The sequence below is a fragment of the Dendrobates tinctorius genome, unplaced genomic scaffold, assembly GCF_039654945.1.
Source record: "Dendrobates tinctorius isolate UK_male_01 unplaced genomic scaffold, ASM3965494v1 ptg000241l, whole genome shotgun sequence".
Classification (NCBI taxonomy): Eukaryota; Metazoa; Chordata; class Amphibia; order Anura; family Dendrobatidae; genus Dendrobates; species Dendrobates tinctorius.
In genome coordinates, this window is record NW_027361908.1 from 6,109,417 (window position 1) to 6,130,561 (window position 21,145).

General features: G+C 43.0%; 1 protein-coding gene across 5 annotated transcripts in view; it reads left to right on the forward strand.

Annotated features, from left to right (window-relative positions):
• CFAP54 (cilia and flagella associated protein 54) overlaps positions 1-21,145 on the forward strand; it is a 703,284-nt gene that overhangs the window by 598,509 nt on the left and 83,630 nt on the right. For all 5 annotated transcript variants that reach the window (XM_073556932.1, XM_073556934.1, XM_073556933.1 and 2 more), the window contains exons 58-60: positions 3,595-3,753; positions 5,748-5,856; positions 7,848-7,968. In XM_073556932.1, coding sequence (XP_073413033.1) covers positions 3,595-3,753; positions 5,748-5,856; positions 7,848-7,968 — 389 coding nt within the window. The remainder of the gene's footprint in view (positions 1-3,594; positions 3,754-5,747; positions 5,857-7,847; positions 7,969-21,145) is intronic.

The window sequence follows — 21,145 nt, forward strand, 5'->3', positions numbered from 1 at the left end:
ATACACCTGATAACCTCAAATGACCAATGTAACGGGGGCCAAGTTTGTAAGATGGTACCTTAAGGCGGATGTATCTGGAGGAAAGCCACACTTTGTCACCAGGAAGATACGGGGGAACGTCCAGGCGCCTCTTATCACCGTGTTGTTTCATCCTGTCACGTGCTCTCTCAAGAGCAGTTTTGGTCTCCTGCCATACCCTGGAGAACTCCATGGATAGAGAGTCAGACGCAGGTACCCCCGAGACAGGAAGTACTGGAAGAGGCACACTGGGATGCTGTCTGTAGACGATGAAGAAGGGAGACTTGGTGGACGATTTGCTGGAGTGGTTATTGTATTCAAACTCAGCCCAAGGAAGTAGACCGACCCAGTCGTTTTGATAAGCGTTAGTAAAGTACCGGAGATAGGATGTAAGGATCTGGTTGGTACTTTCTACCTGCCCATTGGTTTGGGGGTGATAGGCGGAAGAAAAGTCCAATGTCACCTTCATGAGTCCACAAAGAGCTCTCCAAAACTGGGACGTGAATTGAACCCCTCTGTCAGATACAATGTGCAACGGGAAACCATGGATTCTGAAGACGTGGGAAATGAAGATCTTCACCAATTCAGGGGCCGAGGGCAGACCGGGAAGAGAAATGAAATGGGCCATTTTCGAGAATCGGTCTACAACCACCAGGACTACAGTACAAGCGGAGGAACCAGGCAAATCGGTAATGAAATTCATGGCTATGTGTTGCCATGGAACCGAAGGTAAAGGAAGCGGAAGCAGAAGACTGGAGGGTGGCCGCCTGGGTACCTTGTTCTGAGTGCAGGAAGGACAAGAAGCCACAAAGTCTTTGACATCCTGGGGAAGGGATGGCCACCAATAGTAGCGTGAAATTAGGGAGAGTGTCTTCTTGACACCAACGTGGCCGGCAATCTTGGACGAATTTCCCCAGTTCAACATTCGTCTTCGGTTGTTCTCAGCCACAAAGGTTCTTCCCGGAGGTAACATAGTCAACCTGACAGGAGCCACGGTAATCACCTTAGACCGGTCGATGATATGAGAAGGCTCTTCTTCAGCATCAGTTGACTGGAAAGATCTTGACAACGCATCCGCTTTAATGTTTTTATCGCCGGGCCGAAAATTAAGTTCAAAGTCAAAGCGGGCGAAGAACAACGACCACCTGGCTTGCCAGGGATTGAGTCTCTGAGCGGACTGGATGTATGCCAGGTTCTTATGGTCCGTATAGATCTTGAACGGATGCATGGCGCCCTCGAGTAAATATCTCCATTCCTCCAGAGCCAACTTAATGGCCAACAGCTCTTTGTAGCCGATAGAGTAGTTTCGCTCAGACGAGGAGAAAATTTTAGAAAGGAAGCCACAGGTGACGAGGTGTCCAGAAGATTACCTCTGCAGAAGGACTGCGCCGACCCCGGAAGAGGATGCGTCCACCTCGAGAGTGAAAGGTTTATTAACCTCAGGACGATGAAGCGCTTGAGCCGAGGCGAAAGCTTGTTTCAAGGACTGGAAAGCTTCTTCTGCGTCAGAGGACCAAGCATTTGGGTTAGCCCCTTTGCGGATTAAGGATGAGATAGGGCGAACCAACGAAGAAAAATGGGGAACACTTCAGCAAAGTTGGAATTGGGCATGTTAATGTTTGTGAAGGATGTATGACTCAAGCCGCATACAAAGTTATCCTGGAAAAACAGTTGATTCCTTCTGCTCAGGCAATGTTCTCCAACTCTGGGGACTGTTTTATTCCTGCAGGACAATGCACCATGCCACACAGCTAGGTTAATGTGTGTATGAAGGACGACCACATCAAATCCCTGTCATGGCCAGCCGAATCTCCAGACCTGAACCCCATTGAAAACCTCTGAAATGTAATCAAGAGGAAGATGGATAGTCACAAACCATCAATCAAAGAAGAACTGCTTAAATTTTTGTACCAGGAGTGGCATAAGGTCACCCAAAAGCAGTGTGAAAGACTGGTGGAAAGCATACCAAGACAAATGAAATCTGTGATTAAAAATCATGGTAATTCCACAAAATATTGATTTCAGAACTCTTCCTGAGTTAAAACATTAGTATTGTTGTTTCTAAAGGATTATGAACTTGTATTCTTAGCATTATTTGGGGTCTGCAAGCACTACATTTTATTGTTATTTTGACCATTTCTCATTTTCTGAAAATAAATACAAAAATTAGGCTGGTTTCACATTTGCGTTTTTTAGCGCTGGAAAAAAACGCATATGTGCGCATGCGTTTTTTCCCCTATATTTAACATGGGTGCGCATACCTGCGCGCTTGTAAGCGCATGTATGCGATTTTCATGCGCTGCGTTTTTTTGGGGTGTGCGTTTGTATTTTCCAGACGCAGCATGTTGCATTTTTTGGCCCTGCAAAAAAGCGCATGCGCACATATGCGCACGTTTTGCGCTAAAAATGGCCATTATAGCCTATGGATGCGCATATGTGCGCACTGGCATGCTCATGTATGCGTTTTTTTGCATATGCGTTTTTTTTTTTAAACCATGGAATTTAGGGGTTTGGGTTAGAGTTAGGGTTAGTTAAGGGGGTTTAGGGTTAGGGTTAGGGTCAGGGTCAGGGTTAGGGTTGGGGTTTGGGTCAGGGTTAGGGTTAAGTATGGTTTGGTTAAGGGTTAGGGTCAGGGTTAGGGTCAGGATTAGGGTTAAGTATGGTTTGGTTAAGGGTTAGGGTCAGGGTTAGGGTCAGGGTTAGGGTTAGGGTCAGGGTTAGGGTTAAGTATGGTTTTGTTAAGGGTTAGGGTCAGGGTTAGGGTCAGGATTAGGGTTAAGTATGGTTTGGTTAAGGGTTAGGGTCAGGGTTAGGGTCAGGGTTAGGGTTAGGGTTAGGGTCAGGGTTAGGGTTAGTAAAGTCATGGTTTGGGTTAGTGTGAGGGGCCACCTAATGTTGGAAAAACGCAAACGCGGTAAAAACGCATACAAACGCATAAAAACGCTGCGTTTTTTTCATGCATGCTCATAAAAATGCTTGAAAAAAACGCAGCAGTTGTATGCTTTTGTATGCGTTTTTTCAATGCGTTTTTTTGCGGGAAAAACGCGCTGCAAAAAAAAGCAAGTGTGAAACTAGCCTTAGTGATTGGAAATTCGAAGACATGTCAGTAGTTTATAGAATAAAAGAGCAGTTTACATTTTACTCAAAAATATGCCTATAAAGAGAAAAATCAGACAAACTGAAAATTTTGCAGTGGTCTCTTAATTTTTGCCACAGCTGTATGTACCTTCTGATCACACGAGCAAGCCTGTGATGAGAGGGGAATAAGCGGCTGATTTATGGTGATATCTGTCTGTATTTAAGACTTTAGATATAGACATTAATAGAGAGGGGAAAGTAATTTGAATGGGTATTTCCTTGCTATTTCATATTTTGTTTCATCTAGTAGCATTTACCATCCTCCTTATCTGGCAGGTTGTTTTCCCAGGTATACAGTGAAAATACTTTCACATGGTTGAATTTTCTATCCATGCAGGAAAAGTTTCCATTCCCAAAAATGACACAAAATATAGTAATGTCATTATATTGTTAGAGAAAGCCCCTGCAATAATGATTATAAATTATTATTTTCTCAAGGGCGACTTCTGATTCTTCAAGCAAATTCTTCTACTGAATCATCTGTTAATCCATCTTACATTTTTCCAAGTCTTAATTTGTACAACATGGCATTAGGAATATGTCGATTGTCTGCATTTCAACAAAGGGACTTGGAAGCTGAATTGCTCTTTTTAAAAGGTATTATGACTCGTCAATTGGATACTTCAATTGCAAATCTCAAGTAAAGTGTGTGAGGTATGGTGCCTCATAGATGCCATCAGGCTTAGTTACCAACCAAAGTTCAAAAGGGTCATCATGTTATGAGCTATGACTATTCCAAAACATGTTTCATTATGACATTAATTTTAGGTTTCATTCAGACGTTTGTTTTTCTCAAAGATGAGCAAAATGGACCTATTATTTCAGAGTGTGGACTGGATGTCATCCGTTTCTCTTGTGCATGGAGAAAGAAAAAAAAATTCTCTACGTTCCCCTATGTGACAGTCCGTGAAAGTCGGACTGCAGTCGTATGCCATCCATGTACAGTCTGATTTTTTTTCATGGACCCATAGACTTTCATCAGCTCAAAATCTGACCTATCTCCGCTCTGCCTGCAAAAGCTTACATACATGTGAATGGCCCCATAGACTAGCACAGGTGCTTTCCGTGAAAAACACAGATAGCTCTTGTACGTGAAAATCGGACAACTGAATGAGCCCTAACTCTTTAGTTGATATACATATATATGGCGTAGAGTACAGTCAGTTTTCTTATTGTTGTAACTTCTTTTATCCATAAATGTAACTTTGCTAAACATCCTATTGGTTCTTACTGTTCTTACTAACTAAATACTTTGTACAAACTCACTACTTTCACAAATGTACAACTTTCTGGTGCTGTCCAGGATTTTTAGATATCATCCACAAAGCAAATGATAAAATATACGGTAACTGATAATTCCCAGCCACTCCAGCTCTGGTGGTCCCATCAGTTTTTGCAAATTCTGTCAAGTGCTACCATCACTGCTGAGAGCTATGTTTAGGTGGAGTGGTCACGTGTATGTGGTTGGAATATCATCACTGCAGGACACTTACCACAAACTAATAAACAATATCCACAATAAAATAAATAATACCAGCACCTCCATCACCGGTGGAGAATAATGGATACAAGTGTCAATGTGAAAACATTAGTTCCCCAGGTGTCAGAGGGAGTGTATCTGCACACTTAAAAGATAATAACAAATATAAAACAGTTCACACGGTTTACAGTGTGTGACCCACGCTCTTAACAATGTATCAGATAACCCCACCACTGTAAGCTACAAGCAGTGCTATCACTAGGCCAGTGAGACGAGACACTATATGTGCCTCGGGTGGATTATTAGGCTGACCTATTAACTGCACAAAATACATATGGAAGGAGGATGATAGGTCAATTAGAAGGATGACGAATGAAAGCGCTAATTTCCAAAGTGTGTAGAATAATTCCTTGTGGTCCTCTTTCGCCTCTGTAGTTTGTTGACTTCATGTAGGCAGTGTGATCATTTTTTTTGGGTGTTCGCAATGCTGAATTCTATCTGACTACACTCCGTGCACACAGTATATTGCTAACCGGGTGCGTCTTCTCTTTACCTTTGGATCATTCTTCCAGGTGGACTGTTTACAGCTAAATTGGTTAGTCTAAGGCTATGTTCACATTGTAGTATTCGGTCAGTATTTTACCTTAGTATCTGTAAGCCAAAACCAGGAGTGGAACAATCAGAGGAAAAGTGAAATAGAAACATGTCACCACTTATCCATTTTTGGCCCAATTCTCATTTTGGCTTGCAAATACCGAAATACTGCCATGTAAACGTGGCCTGCTAGTCCATCAGAACTAGTCCATATAGCCCCTCAACTCGTTTCTCCAGTGGTGAGATTATCAGATATATTAAGATCTTGGATAATACACTGTAGCCAGTGTGAAATGTTCTTATATGTGTAGTTACCACAGACTGGTGGGACCACAGGGGTGGTGGCAAGGAATTTTCCAGGTTAGCATTAGATCATTTTTATGTATTCTAATTTCTTGCAATAATGTGCATAATTTATAATTAGGGGTGATCAGAAAATAAAGTCTAAAAAGTTTTGTGCTACTGTTAGTTTATAAATATTTTTCCAGAAATCTTTATGGCTTATGTACTGTTGTAGGTAAGACAGAACGCCTGATGTTTGTTTTAGGAGATCATGAAAAGTCCTACGCCATCAGGTCCTTCTCAGACGCTATCAGCATTAGCAGGGATAATGATCAAAACTTCAGGTAAGACATAAGTCTTTTAATGAAGGAACATCTAATTCATAAAGAACAATTGAAAATAGTGGGTTTACGTATAGAAATTAGGAAATATATATATACAAATTAGTACAAAATAGCTAAATTCCAACACTATAGAAACACCCTTTTTCTAAGTCACCATACTTTCTTTGGCAACCCCTTTAGTTCAGTATTGGGCTTACTGACAACTCTACTATCTACAGTTTGTTGAATGGGCTTTTTGAGTAATTTATGTCAGCGTTTCCAAACTAAGGTTCCCATTAGTTTTAACTCTTTGTGATGATGTAGATATTTTTTCTTAGGCCTTGTGGCCACGATAAGTATTTAATGAGTTTTATTAGGTAAATTAGGATGCTTGCCTTTTTATTCATTGTGCTTTGAGGGCATTTTTTACATGCGTTTTAATCCCATTTTTGACTGCTTTTTTGTTTGTTTTTGGTATGTCATTTTTTAAATGAACTTGCTTTGCTTTTAATTCTCACTGTTATTTGGCTTTGACAAAACATCAGCACAGGGGAAATGCACTAAAAATGCATGTGTTTTTTGGTGCTTTTCCACATCTAATACAATTCTATGCAGAAAATCTGCAGCTAAAAGTCAACGTACACACAAGAGAAATTGACATTTTGCAGATTTGAAACATGCATACATAAGCACATCCGGAATCACCTGTCGGCTTTTGAACGCTGGTGAATCCTCTGTGTTCATCCCGCAGCGTTTACTGACCGTGGGAACATACCCTTAGTTTTGTCAAAGACAAATACCAAGTAGCATCAAAAACAGAGCATGTATGTTTAAAGCATGACAGGAGACAAAAAATGCATGCAAAAAAAAACACTCAAACGCAATGAAAAAGCGCAATAAACTAATTTACTTAATAGGTGCACAAATACTCTGGAACTCTTAGGAACTGAACTTTGGTCACCTGCAAACGTTCAGTATTTGGTCAGTATTTTCCATCATTATTTATAAGCCAAACCAGGAGTGGGTGATAAATGCAGAAGTGGTGACGTGTTTCTATTATACTTTGGTTGTCCCACTCTTGATTTTGGCTGAGGTAAAATATTCACCTAATACTGAACGTACGAACATGGCCTAAGATGCCTTTATAGATCGTCTAAGGCCGGTTTCACATTTGCGCTTTTGAGCGCAGCGACGGCCTGCGCACGGCGTCCGCTAAGCCATGCCCCCTTCCGCGCCTCCGCCGGTAGCTCCGCCTACTGGCGCATGACACTGCATGCGTCCTGCTTCCCCTATCTTTATCACTGGGGGCGCAGGCCGTGCGCAGTATGCGTTTGGCGGCGCATGCGTCCTTTTGACGGTGCACCGAGCGCAACCAAACTGCAGAAGGTTGCGTTTGGCGCTGGTCGGCGCACCGTCAAAAGGACGCATGCGCCACCAAACGCATACTGCGCACGGCCTGCACCCCCAGTGATAAAGATAGGGGATGCAGGACGCATGGAGCGTCATGCGCCGGTAGGCGGAGCTACCGGCGGGGCGTGGCAGGGGGCGGGGCTTAGCGGCAGCCGTGCGCAGGCCGTCGCTGCGCTCAAAAGCGCAAATGTGAAACCGGCCTTACTGCTCAAGAGTCCCATTTTTCGGTCACGATCACACCTTCAGTGTTTGGGTTTTTTACCTCAGTATTTGTAAACCAAAATCAGGAGTGGAACTATCAGTATAACAGAAACACGTCACCACTTCTGGATTTATCACCCACTCCTGGTTTTGCCTTACAGATACTGAGGTAAAAAACTCACCAAATACTGAATATGTGAACGTGACCTTAACTTGAGTACCAGTGCAAATAATGGGTCCCATTCTGGTGGACTTAGCGTAAGCGTATATTATATGGTTAGCAATATGTAACCATTTAAAGATTATTCATTTGGGACGTTCCCATTGAGCAAAACAATTGATATTAAATGTGTGCATTTATTACACTAATTATATTTTATATAATTGCTTTTTACCTACAGTTTAATAAGGAGATGTTATCTGGAGATCGCACTTGTATACCTGCACATGTCCAGTTTGGAGGCAAGCAAAACAAATTCTATACCTTTACCTGCCGTGAAAACACCTACATCGAAGCGAAAGGTAATCCTAACATTTCCCTGATGGTTTCTACCTTTGTAGCTAACATTGCGCTATAAGATTTGTCTCCCTTCATTTTGTGTTTTTCTGAAAATCGGAAGTGGCATTTACGTATCCCAAAACATTTATTCCCATAATGGAGGGTTTCATATCAGTATAACACTACTGTGCAATGGGTTTTCTATGTAATTTGTGACTAGAGTTCAGATCCTGCACTTATACAACATCTGAAGCGCAAAAGTGATTCAGAGCATGGCGTGTGAGGTGGAGAAAAATGCCGTGGGCCTTGATTGTAAGAAGTGATGTAATTATTATAATGCAGATCAGTGAATAATGATATGGGAATCTCACTAGTTGTTATGAGCAAATATAGAGTATGATGTATATTTCATTTATACCTTCAGTGTTGGAGGCACACTGCGTTACTAATATCATCTTAAACACCATAATCTCTACCTTCAAGGGCTAAATTGAGATCTCCAGGCCTCAAGTTCTTTATAAGAGATTTTTCAATCGTAAGAAATCTTGTTATATTTCATCATTTCTGAGGCCAGGCCTCACTATTGCTTATTATATTTCCAAGGTTCTTGCAGTGGAAACAGAAAGTGGGTCCGGCATCAGCAGTAAAAAACTTGCATTTATTTCCATTTTGTTTAAAGAGGACCTATAACCAGAACTTATTTTATTCTGGCAGCACTGCTGAGTATTTTTTTAAATTGCCATATTGTTTTTTCCATCCTTCGGCATGGGTGTGCCTTGGTTTTGTTTTTTTTTTACTCTGTGGGTGTTATTTGATGTAAATTTTCAGCAGTACAAAGTCTCGCAATGTACAACAAAGATCCTATGCATACAGAAAGAAACTGAGTCTTTATGCAGTTCTTTCCATTAAGGTACTGTCACACTAAGCGATATCGCTAGCAATATCTCTATAACTTGTGACGTTATAGCGATATTGCTAGCGATATCGCTGTGTATGATACTTACCTACGACCGGCTCCCCCGCTGGTTATCGCTGATCGCGCGAGAATGTCTTGGACTGTTTCTCGTCGTCAGCTTCCTGCTGCGCTTCCTGTGGAGAGACGAGCGTGGAGCCGGGCGGGAGGACGCAGGATCGCCTAGTGTGATACGTAGGTAGCGACCCCCGTCCCCAGCGATGTCGCTGGTGTGATCTGGCTGTGTGGCAGCTCACTAGCGACCACTTAGCGATGTACCAGCGATCCTGACCGCGTCATATCGCTGGTCGGGATCGCTGTTACATCGCTAAGTGTGACAGTACCTTTAGGCTCAGTTCACATGAGCGTATAAAAAAATCGTCCGCTTTTCATCCAGAATAACCCCAATGATTTTTCATCTGTATTGTCATCTGCAGGGGTGGCTTAAGAGTAGCCAGGGCCTGGGCAGTTTAGCAGGAGTGGGCACCTCCCCAGGTACCCCGTGATATGTCACATTATCCCTTTTGATAGATCATGTGATAGGTCATGTGATTAACATACAGGTGCTCTGGTGCACTTCTGTAGATGGGAAACAACAGATAGCGGCGTGCATAGCGCGGCGTGCATAGCGCGCCCCACACGTTTTTCCCTTATTTACAGCACTAAACAAAATAGAGTAGGGGTGCAAAATTAATTTTCCCAAGGGGCCACATGAGAGACCATAACTGTTGTGGAGGCCGAACCAATAGGCTGAAATTAATTCTGTTCGATGTTCACATTAACATATTAGTTATAATTAGTTTTTATTAATTATATCACTTATTGATGTAGATTTAAATATGCTGACACCCCCCTATATACAGTATGAACCCCACACAGAGCCCCCTACATACAATATGAGCCATACACAGCCCCCTATTACAGTATGAGCTTCCACATAGCCATTACATAGAGTAGCTTGCAAAAGTGTTCACCCTCCTTGGCATTTTTCATGTTTTTTTACCTCACAACCTGGAATTTCACAAGTTTTTTTTGAGGGCTTGCATCAGTTAATGTAAAGAACATGCCTACAACTGTGAACATTTTTTCTTTTTATTGTGAGCAAAAAACAAATAGGACAAAATAACTGAAAATGTCAGTGTGCATAACTATTCACCCCCTAAAGTCAGTACTTTGTAGAGCCTTTGTAGAACCTCCTTTTGCGCTAATTACATTTGCAAGTCATTTTGGATAAATCCCTATGAGCGTCCTACATCTTGCCACTAGGATTTTTCTCCCGTTCCTCAAGGCAAACTGCTTCAGCTCCTTCAAGTTTGCTGTTCACCAGAGGAAAGTATTTATCTTAAAGTCTCACCACAGATTCTCAACTGGATTGAGGTCTGGGCTTTGTCTAGGCCACTCTATAACATTTACATGTTTCCCCTTAAACCACTCAAGTGTTGCTTTAGCAGTATGCTTTGGATCATTGTCTTGTTGGAAGGTGAACCTTCATCCCAGTATCAAATCACTGTCAGACTGAAACAGGTTTTGCGCAAGAATATCCCTGTATTTCGCAACATCCATTTTCCCCTTGACTGTGACCTTTTTCCCTTTCTCTGCTGCCAGGGATGGTGTTCTTGGGGGGTGATGAGCAGTGTTGCTTTGGTGCCAGACATAGCATTTACCTTGGTGGCCAAAAAGTTCATTTTAGTTTCATCTAACCACAGCACCTTCCTCCATGTATTTGGGGAGTCTCCCACATGTCTTTTGGCAAACTCAAATCGAGCCTTACAATTGTTGTGTGTAGGTAAAGGCTTTTTTCTGCCCACTCTTCCATAAAGGCCACGGGAGTGTATGGCTTAGGCCGGGGTTGGACTTGCGAGAAACTCTGACGAGTCTCGCACGTCAATACCCGGCACTGCCGCCGGCACTTGGGAGCGGAGCGTGCGGCTGCATTTATTTCTATGCAGCCGCACACTCCACTCCCGAGTGTCGGCGGCAATGCCGGGTATTAAGATGCGAGACTAGTCCGAGTTTCTCGCATGTGTGATCACAGCCTTATTGTGGTCATGTACACAGATACTCCAGTCCCTGCTTGGGAACTCTGCAGCTCCTTCAGGGTTGCCTTTGGTTTCTGTGCTGCCTCTTTGATTAATGCCCTCCTTGCAGATATATCCTTGGGATATTTTTTTATAAGCCAACCCTGACTTGTTCTTCTCAAAAACTTTGTCCCTGACTTGTTTAGAGATCTCCTTGGTCTTGATGGTGTTGTTTGTTAGTGATGCTTCTTGCTTAATGGTTCTGCAGTCTCTGTGGCCTTTCAGAAAAGTTGTGAATACTGACAGCCCATATGACACTTAGATTACACATGGGCGGACTTCCTTTCACTAAGCATGTGACTTATAAAAGTCATTGCTTGCACCAAAATGTTTAGGGGCTTCATCGCAAAAGGGGTGAATACATATGCACATGCCAATTTCTAGTTTTCTCTCATAAATAGTGTTGAGCGATACCATCCGATACTTAAAAGTATCGTATCGGATGGTATCGGCCGATCTAAAAAAAATATCGGGTATCGCCGATTCCGATACCGGAAGTCCCATTCAAGTCTATGGGACTTCCGGTATTGGAATAAGAAAAACCCTATTTTTGCCTTGTACAGCCTCTCTGGGGTCTGTACGGGCCTTTCGGGGGGCTGTGCCGGCCTGCCGGGGGGTCTGTGCAGGCTCCGGTGGTCTGTGCAGGCCTGCCGGTGGTCTGTGCAGGCTCCGGTGGTCTGTGCAGGCCTGCCGGGGGGCTGTGCCGGCCTGCCGGTGGCCTGTGCAGGCTCCGGGGGTCTGTGCCGGCCTGCCGGTGGTCTGTGCAGGCTCCGGTGGTCTGTGCCGGCCTGCCGGTGGTCTGTGCAGGCTCCGGGGGTCTGTGCCGGCCTGCCGGGGAGCTGTGCAGGCTCCGGTGGTCTGTGCCGGCCTGCCGGGGGGCTGTGCCGGCCTGCCGGTGGGCTGTGCAGGCTCCGGGGGTCTGTGCAGGCATCGTCCGATGGAACTACAATTCCCATCGGGCGATGCCTGCTACCTTGACCGTGATTGACACATTAGCCAATGATGGGACAGTAGTAGTCCCATCATCCGGCTAATGTGTTGAATGTAAAAAAAAAAAAAAAAAAAAATTTACATGCTACATACATACAACATGCATACTACATATATACTACATGTAACATACATACATATATACTACATGCAACATGCATACTACATACATGCTACATACTACATGCATGCTACATACATGCTACATACTACATACATAATACATATATACTACATGCTACATACATGCAACATACATACTACATACATGCTACATACATACTACATACATAATACATATATACTACATGCATGCAACATACATACAACATATATACTACATGCATGCAACATGCATACTACATATATACTATATATACTACATGTAACATACATACTACATATATACTACATGCTACATACATGCAACATACACACTACATGCTACATACATGCTACATACATACACACTACATGCTACATACATGCAACATACATACTACATACATGCTACATACATACACACTACATGCAACATACATACTACATACATGCTACATACTACATACATGCTACATACATATTACATATATACCACATGCATGCAACATGCATACTACATATATACTGCATATATACTACATGCATGCAACATACATATATACTACATACAATACATACATATAGACATACAGTACATATAACATAGAGTACATACTCACCGTCACTTGTCACTTTGATCCCCGAAGCCATTGTCCCCTTGAGGAATAAATATCAAAATAAAAAAACACCAATATACTTACTCCGGATCGCAGAAGTCCACGAGGGTCCCACGTCCATCTTGCGTGGAGAACAGCAGCATCAGCTGATGCTACCGTTCTCTACCAGCTCCAGGAATACAATGACGGAAGGTAGGTATCCTTCCGCACTGTATTCCTCCACCACTTTAAAAAAAAAAAGTCCCTAGTCTCACTTTATGCCATTGGTGTTGGTATATTGGTGTTTTTTTATTTTGATATTTATTCCTCAAGGGAACAATGGCTTCGGGGATCAAAGTGACAAGTGACGGTGAGTATGTACTCTATGTTATATGTACTGTATGTCTATATGTATGTATTGTATGTAGTATATATGTATGTTGCATGCATGTAGTATATATGCAGTATATATGTAGTATGCATGTTGCATGCATGTGGTATGTAGCATGTATGTAGTATGTATGTTGCATGTATGTAGCATGTAGTGTGTATGTATGTAGCATGTATGTAGTATGTATGTTGCATGTATGTAGCATGTAGTGTGTATGTTGCATGTATGTAGCATGTAGTATATATGTAGTATGTATGTTACATGTAGTATATATAGTATATATGTTGTATGTATGTTGCATGCATGTAGTATATATGTATTATGTATGTAGTATGTATGTAGCATGTATGTAGTATGTATGTTGCATGTATGTAGCATGTAGTATATATGTAGTATGTATGTTACATGTAGTATATATAGTATATATGTAGTATGCATGTAGTATATATGTTGTATGTTGCATGCATGTAGTATATATGTATTATGTATGTAGCATGTATGTAGTATGTTGCATGTATGTAGCATGTAGTATATATGTAGTATGTATGTTACATGTAGTATATATAGTATATATGTAGTATGCATGTTGCATGCATGTAGTATATATGTATTATGTATGTAGTATGTATGTAGCATGTATGTAGTATGTATGTTGCATGTATGTAGCATGTAGTATATATGTAGTATGTATGTTACATGTAGTATATATAGTATATATGTAGTATGCATGTAGTATATATGTTGTATGTTGCATGCATGTAGTATATATGTATTATGTATGTAGCATGTATGTAGTATGTTGCATGTATGTAGCATGTAGTATATATGTAGTATGTATGTTACATGTAGTATATATAGTATATATGTAGTATGCATGTTGCATGCATGTAGTATATATGTTGTATGTATGTTGCATGCATGTAGTATATATGTATTATGTATGTAGTATGTATGTTGCATGTATGTTGCATGTATGTAGTATGTATGTTGCATGTATGTAGCATGTAGTATATACACTCACTGGCCACTTTATTAGGTACACCATGCTAGTAAGGGTTGAACCCCCTTTTGCCTTCAGAACTGCCTCAATTCTTCGTGGCAGAGATTCAACAAGGTGCTGGAAGCATTCCTCAGAGATTTTGGACCATATTGACATGATGGCATCACACAGTTGGCGCAGATTTGTCGGCTGCACATCCCTGATGCGAATCTCCCGTTCCACCACATCCCAAAGATGCTCTATTGGATTGAGATCTGGTGACTGAGGAGGCCATTTGAGTACAGTGAACTCATTGTCATGTTCAAGAAACCAATCTGAGATGATTCGAGCTTTATGACATGGCGCATTATCCTGCTGAAAGTAGCCATCAGATGTTGGGTACATTGTGGTCATAAAGGGATGGACATGGTCAGCAACAATACTCAGGTAGGCTGTGGCGTTGCAACGATGCTCAATTGGTACCAAGGGGCCCAAAGAGTGCCAAGAAAAAATTCCCCACACCATGACACCACCACCACCAGCCTGAACCGTTGATACAAGGCAGGATGGATCCATGCTTTCATGTTGTTTACGCCAAATTCTGACCCTACCATCCGAATGTCGCAGCAGAAATCGAGACTCATCAGACCAGGCAACGTTTTTCCAATCTTCTACTGTCCAATTTCGATGAGCTTGTGCAAATTGTAGCCTCAGTTTCCTGTTCTTAGCTGAGAGGAGTGGTACCCGGTGTGGTCTTCTGCTGCTGTAGCCCATCTGCCTCAAAGTTCGACGCACTGTGCGTTCAGAGATGCTCTTCTGCCTACCTTGGTTGTAACGGGTGGCAATTTGAGTCACTGTTGCCTTTCTATCAGCTCGAACCAGTATGCCCATTCTCCTCTGACCTCTGGCATCAACAAGGCATTTCCGGCCACAGAACTGCCGCTCACTGGATTTTTTTTCTTTTTCGGACCATTCTCTGTAAACCCTAGAGATGGTTGTGCGTGAAAATCCCAGTAGATCAGCAGTTTCTGAAATTCTCAGACCAGCCCTTCTGGCACCAACAATCATGCCACGTTCAAAGGCACTCAAATCACCTTTCTTCCCCATACTGATGCTCGGTTTGAACTGCAGGAGATTGTCTTGACCATGTCTACATGCCTAAATGCACTGAGTTGCCGCCATGTGATTGGCTGATTAGAAATTAAGTCTTAACACACAGTTGGACAGGTGTACCTAATAAAGTGGCCAGTGAGTGTATGTAGTATGCATGTAGTATATATGTTGTATGTATGTTGCATGCATGTAGTATATATGTAGTATATATGTTGTATGTATGTTGCATGCATGTAGTATATATGTATTATGTATGTAGTATGTATGTTACATGTAGTATATATAGTATATATGTAGTATGCATGTTGCATGCATGTAGTATATATGTTGTATGTATGTTGCATGCATGTAGTATAGATGTATTATGTATGTAGCATGTATGTAGCATGCATGTAGTATGTAGCATGTATGTAGTATGCATGTTGTATGTTACATGTAGTATATATGTAGCATGTATGTAGCATGTATGTAGCATGTACAGTATGTAGCATGTAATTTTTTTTATTTTTTTTTTTACATTCAACACATTAGCCGGATGATGGGACTACTACTGTCCCATCATTGGCTAATGTGTCAATCACTGTCATGGTAGCAGGCATCGCCCGATGGGACTTGAAGTCCCATCGGACGATGCCTGCACAGACCCCCGGAGCCTGCACAGACCACCGGCAGGCCGGCACAGCCCCCGGAGCCTGCACAGCCCCCCGGCAGGCCGGCACAGCCCCCCGGCAGGCCGGCACAGACCACCGGAGCCTGCACAGACCACCGGCAGGCCGGCACAGCCCCCCGGCAGGCCGGCACAGCTCCCCGGAGCCTGCACAGACCACCGGCAGGCCGGCACAGCCCCCCGGCAGGCCGGCACAGACCCCCGGAGCCTGCACAGACCACCGGCAGGCCGGCACAGCCCCCCGGCAGACCGGCACAGACCCCCGGAGCCTGCACAGACCACCGGCAGGCCGGCACAGACCCCTGGACAGTCGGCACAGCCCCCCCGAAGGCCCGAACTGACGGCGCATCATGATGCGCACAGACAGCGCATCATGATGACGTCATTTCGGCAGCCAATCAGAGCCACAAAAGTGGCTCATTGCATTTTGGACTTCCGATTCCGGTATCCGATACGAAAAAAGTATCGGTACTCGGTATCGGAATTCCGATACGGCAAATATCGGCCGATACCCGATACTTGCGGTATCGGAAAGCTCAACACTACTCATAAATATAATTTATTAAATAATGATCATACAGTGGCGCTCACTTGCATAAAAAGTACCAGCAGCACAAGTAGAAGACAATAGTCACCACAACTGTCAAGATAAAACCTGAAAAAAATATATTAACAAGTGCGCTCGGTATCTTTTTTAGTATTGGGGTGTAAATGAAAAATTAAAACAGAACTTAAAAAACTGGTGTTATCATTAAAAAGCCAATTAAAACACTTAAACACTTTGAGGAAATTTCTGGTTTGAAGGTCAACGTTGATAAATCAGAAGTCATGTTCCTTAATACCTCCCCAACTGAACAAGCCTCAATTTTAGAAAACTTCCATTTCCGCCATGCGAAACACTATATTACCTACCTAGGAATCAACCTTACACTAAACTATGCCCCTATTCTCCAAAAATTAACTCAATCTTTATCAAAGTGGTCCTCCCCGTCTCTCTCCTTTTTGGGAAGACTCCATTCGATTAAAATGGTCACCTTGCCTGAATTCTTATATTTGTTTCGATCTCTGCCCATTCCAGTGCCTCTGCTGACTTTCAAAGTGATAAACTCGCACATAACACGTCTTATCTGGAATAATAAAAAGCCCCGTATCTCCCAGCAAATTATGTTCAGACACAAAAGACAGGGAGGAGTCTCTCTGCCAAACTTTTCTCTTTATTATAGGGTGGCCCAGACTGCCCAGCTGGCAGGGGTCAAAGCAGAACAACACGCCCCCATCTGGCTACAAATAGAAAACTCACAGATAGCACCTTATTCCTTGGAGAGCCTAATCTGGGCCACAGGACCCTTACCGAAGGATCTGGCTTTAAATTCACCGCATACTTTTCACTCCCTGCGTCTCTGGAGGGCAAACAGATTCCAATTTGCACTACAATCTCACCCCTCCCCACTCTTAAATCTGTTTAATAACCCTATGTTTCCGCCAGGAATTACGTCTCGGAATCACATGTGGTGGCAGCAGAATAAATTAACTAGGCTGCAAAATTTATCGACTCACTTTAAACTAATGTCAAAACAAGAGTTTGTTGCAAAATATCAAGTCCCAAGGTCTGAGGCTTTCAGACTGGAACAAATTTTCCACTTTTTGCAAAACCTAACAGTAGGCTCACCAAACATAAAACCTACAACGTACAAGTTAAAATGTTTATATGACCCCCTGGGTAATGGCCTTATATCCCAACTGTATTCTATATTTAATCAACCTAGAGACGGCTCTAAACTGAAATCTATGGAGCAGTGGGAGGCGGACCTACAAATTTCCCTCACACCTCAAAGGTGGTACAGGTGTTACGAGAATATAATGAGGGGTAGCAATCAAGTTTCACTTACTGAAACATCCCTTAAACTGTTCCATAGGGTTCACTACGTACCTAGCTTCCTGCACAATATCTACCACTCAGTCCCTGGTAATTGTTTTAGAGGGTGCACGGATAGTGGGGATACCGTCCACATATGGTGGACATGCCCAATAGTAAAGTCTCTCTGGAAAGATGTGGTAAAACTAATTGACAATTTACTGAGTAAAGGGGGTTTTACACTAAGCGACATCTCTAGCAATATCGCTAAAACGTCACCGGTTTTGTGACGTTATAGCGATATTGCTAGCGATATCGCTATATGTGATACTTACCTCCGACCGGCTCCCCCGCTGTCCATCGCTGATCGCGCAAGAATGTCCGGCTCCATTTCTCGTCGGGCGCTTCCTGCTGGGCTTCCAGCTGTGGGAGACGAGCAACGCGTGGAGGTGGGCGGGAGGACGTCAGGATCGCTGTGTGTGAAAGGTGAGTATCGTGCGCTGCGTCGCTGCTGCATCGCTGTGAGATCTTTCTGTGTGAAAGCTCATTTAGCGATGCACCAGTGATCCTGACCGGGTCGTATCGCTGGTCGGATCGCTGGTGCATCGCTAAATGTAAAAGGGCCTTAAGAAATTGCCTCTGTCGCCGTCAGTACTACTGCTGGGAGACAGACCAATCAATGCTAATAATGGGACTTGCCGTCTTATTGACTTTATTGCAATGGCAACGAGAAACCACATAGCTAGCAGATGGAAGACTAGTACGCTATCAATAGCGCAGGTGAAGAGAAGGGTTAATTTGATAATGTGATACGAGAAAATAGAAGCCATCAGATCTGATTCTCTTGACATTTTTCGTAATATCTGGGACCCCTGGATTCTGGCCCATGGGGGTGATGACCTCTCCAGGATGATATCCTTATCCACATAGCGTGCTGACATGGAAATTGACTCTTACAGTTATGGTCTCTAAAACAAACTCTCTAGTATCTCACTTCTATACATCTTTATTATCGACACTCATCATACACTCCCCTCTTTCCCTAGCCATTCTGTTAAGACTAGATTAGTCATGTTATATTTGTTTTTCTACAAATATTTAAAAATTAAGATAACAAAGTCAAGGATAACGTATGACATATTGTGTCTTTTCCTATGTACTTCCCCCTGCGAGGGGATCCTTGTACTCTAATGTGAATGTATTTCATGTTTAGTGATGTTTCCTTTTCAATAAAACCGTTGAAACTAAAAAGCCAATTAAAAATACTTAGGGCAATCAGAGTATAAATGGTTCATTCAAAATGGCAATGTGCACAATTAGATCAGGATAAGAATGTACCTCATATGCCGGTAGCAGACAGTGTTAGGCTTCCCGCCCAGGAAAGAAAGGCAATAAACTCCGTGCTCACTGGTCACACTTGTGCTCGTCAGCACAGGACCTGGCGTGAAGTCAGAGTCACGTGTTATGCCTGGCTGCAGCCAAAATGAAAAAAGCTACAGATCGCAATGTGGGCCAGAAACTATCTGACATGTTTCAGAGACTCCTGTCTTCTTCCTCAGTGTCTGCTACCGGCTGGAGCAGCACCTTGTTTATAAGCTATGGTAATTCACTGAACAATCTCTTCTGGGACCTTTTTACAAGCACCCAGATCATCTTCACTGTGAGTCATTGCTTCTTTGACTGCAACTTGGACTATTTCTTCAGGACATCATTGAATTATTTGCATTCAGCCATATGAGGTACATTCTTCTCCTGATCTAATTGTGCACATTGTCATTTTGAAGGAACCATTTATACTCTGAGTGCCCTAACTATTTTTAATTGGCTTTTTAATGACAACACCAGTTTTTAAGTTCTGTTTATATTTTTCATTTAAACCCCAATACTAAAAAAGATACCGAGCGCACTTGTTAATATATTTTTTTTAAATATAATTTATACCTATGTTTTTCTCACTTCACTAGCAGACTATGTAGTGCTGATATATCACACACAAATTGGATTCCAAAAATATTTACACACAGGTTGAAATGTAGCAAAATAGGTAAAAAACCAAGTGGAATGAATATTTTCACAAGCCTCTGTGTTGTATGAGCCCAAACACAACCCCCTAAATGAGCCCAAACACAACCCCCTACTGTATGAGTTCACACACAGCCCATCTATATACAATATGAGCCTTCACATAGCCCCCTATATGCAAATGAGCATAGTCCCCTATATACAGTATGAAACCCCACATAGCCCCATAGATACAGTTTGAGCCCCCATATAGTTAGCTAGATACAGTTAGATACAGTATAAGCCTTCACAAAGCCCTCTTTATAGAGTACTAGCTGAAGAGCCCGGCGCTGCCTGGACATAGTAATTAACTGTGGTTAGTTATAACAAATTATAATTATCCTCCATCCCATAGTTCCGTGCCCAAATACCCATCATACATATCCACAATCCCATAGGCCCGTGTCCATATACCCATCACACATATCCTCCATCCCATAGTCGAGTGCCCATGTACCCATCACACATCCTCCATCCCATAATCCCATGCCCATATACCCATCATACATATTCTCCATCCCATAGTCCCATGCCCATATACCCATCATACATATTCGCCATCCCATAGTCGAGTGCTCATATACCCATCACACATCCTTCATCTCATAGTCCCATGCCCATATACCCATCATACATATCCTCCATCCCATAGTCCCGTGCCCATATACCCATCATACATATCTGCCATCCCATAGTCCCGTGCCCATATACCCATCATACATTTCTCCTTCGCCTCATTGGGGGACACAGATACTGTGGGTGTATGCTTCTGCCACTTGGAGGCTGACACTAAGTAAAAAAAAGAGGTTAGCTCCTCCTCCGTAGTATACACCCTCGCCCCTATTGCGGGCGGAAATCAGTTTTTAGCTTAGTGTCTTTGGAGGCACACGTGTGTGGTTTTCTCCAGACTTCTTTTTTTTTTTTTCTCTCTTTTTTTCCATGAAGATAAGACAGGGGCAACGGATCCTATTGAAAGGGTCCGATCTCCCCAAACCAACAACGGGCGAGCATGTGTTGCGTATCGTCTCCACGTATCCTTTCCCGCACCGAGGGACATATCTGTGTTTTCTTCCCCAGACATCTATTTTTGTTTGTTATTTTATGAAGAAGAGACAGGGGCAATGGATCCTATTGAAAGGGTCCGATTTCCCCAAACCAACAACGGGCGAGCACGTGCGAGTGTCCTTCCACGCATCCTCTCCCGCGACGTGGGACACGATGTCGGACTTAGGTATTCAAACCATGGGCTTGCACAGAGGCACAAGACTAGTCTGTGCGGCCCCCACTGCTCCACCAACACTAGACGGCAGTGCTGCAAGGCGGCGGACGGTCCCTCTCCTCACCCCCTGAAAGGGTTAGATGGAGCTAGGGTGCCTGCACCGTCCAGAAACTAACCCCATCCCCTCTACCTGGTGG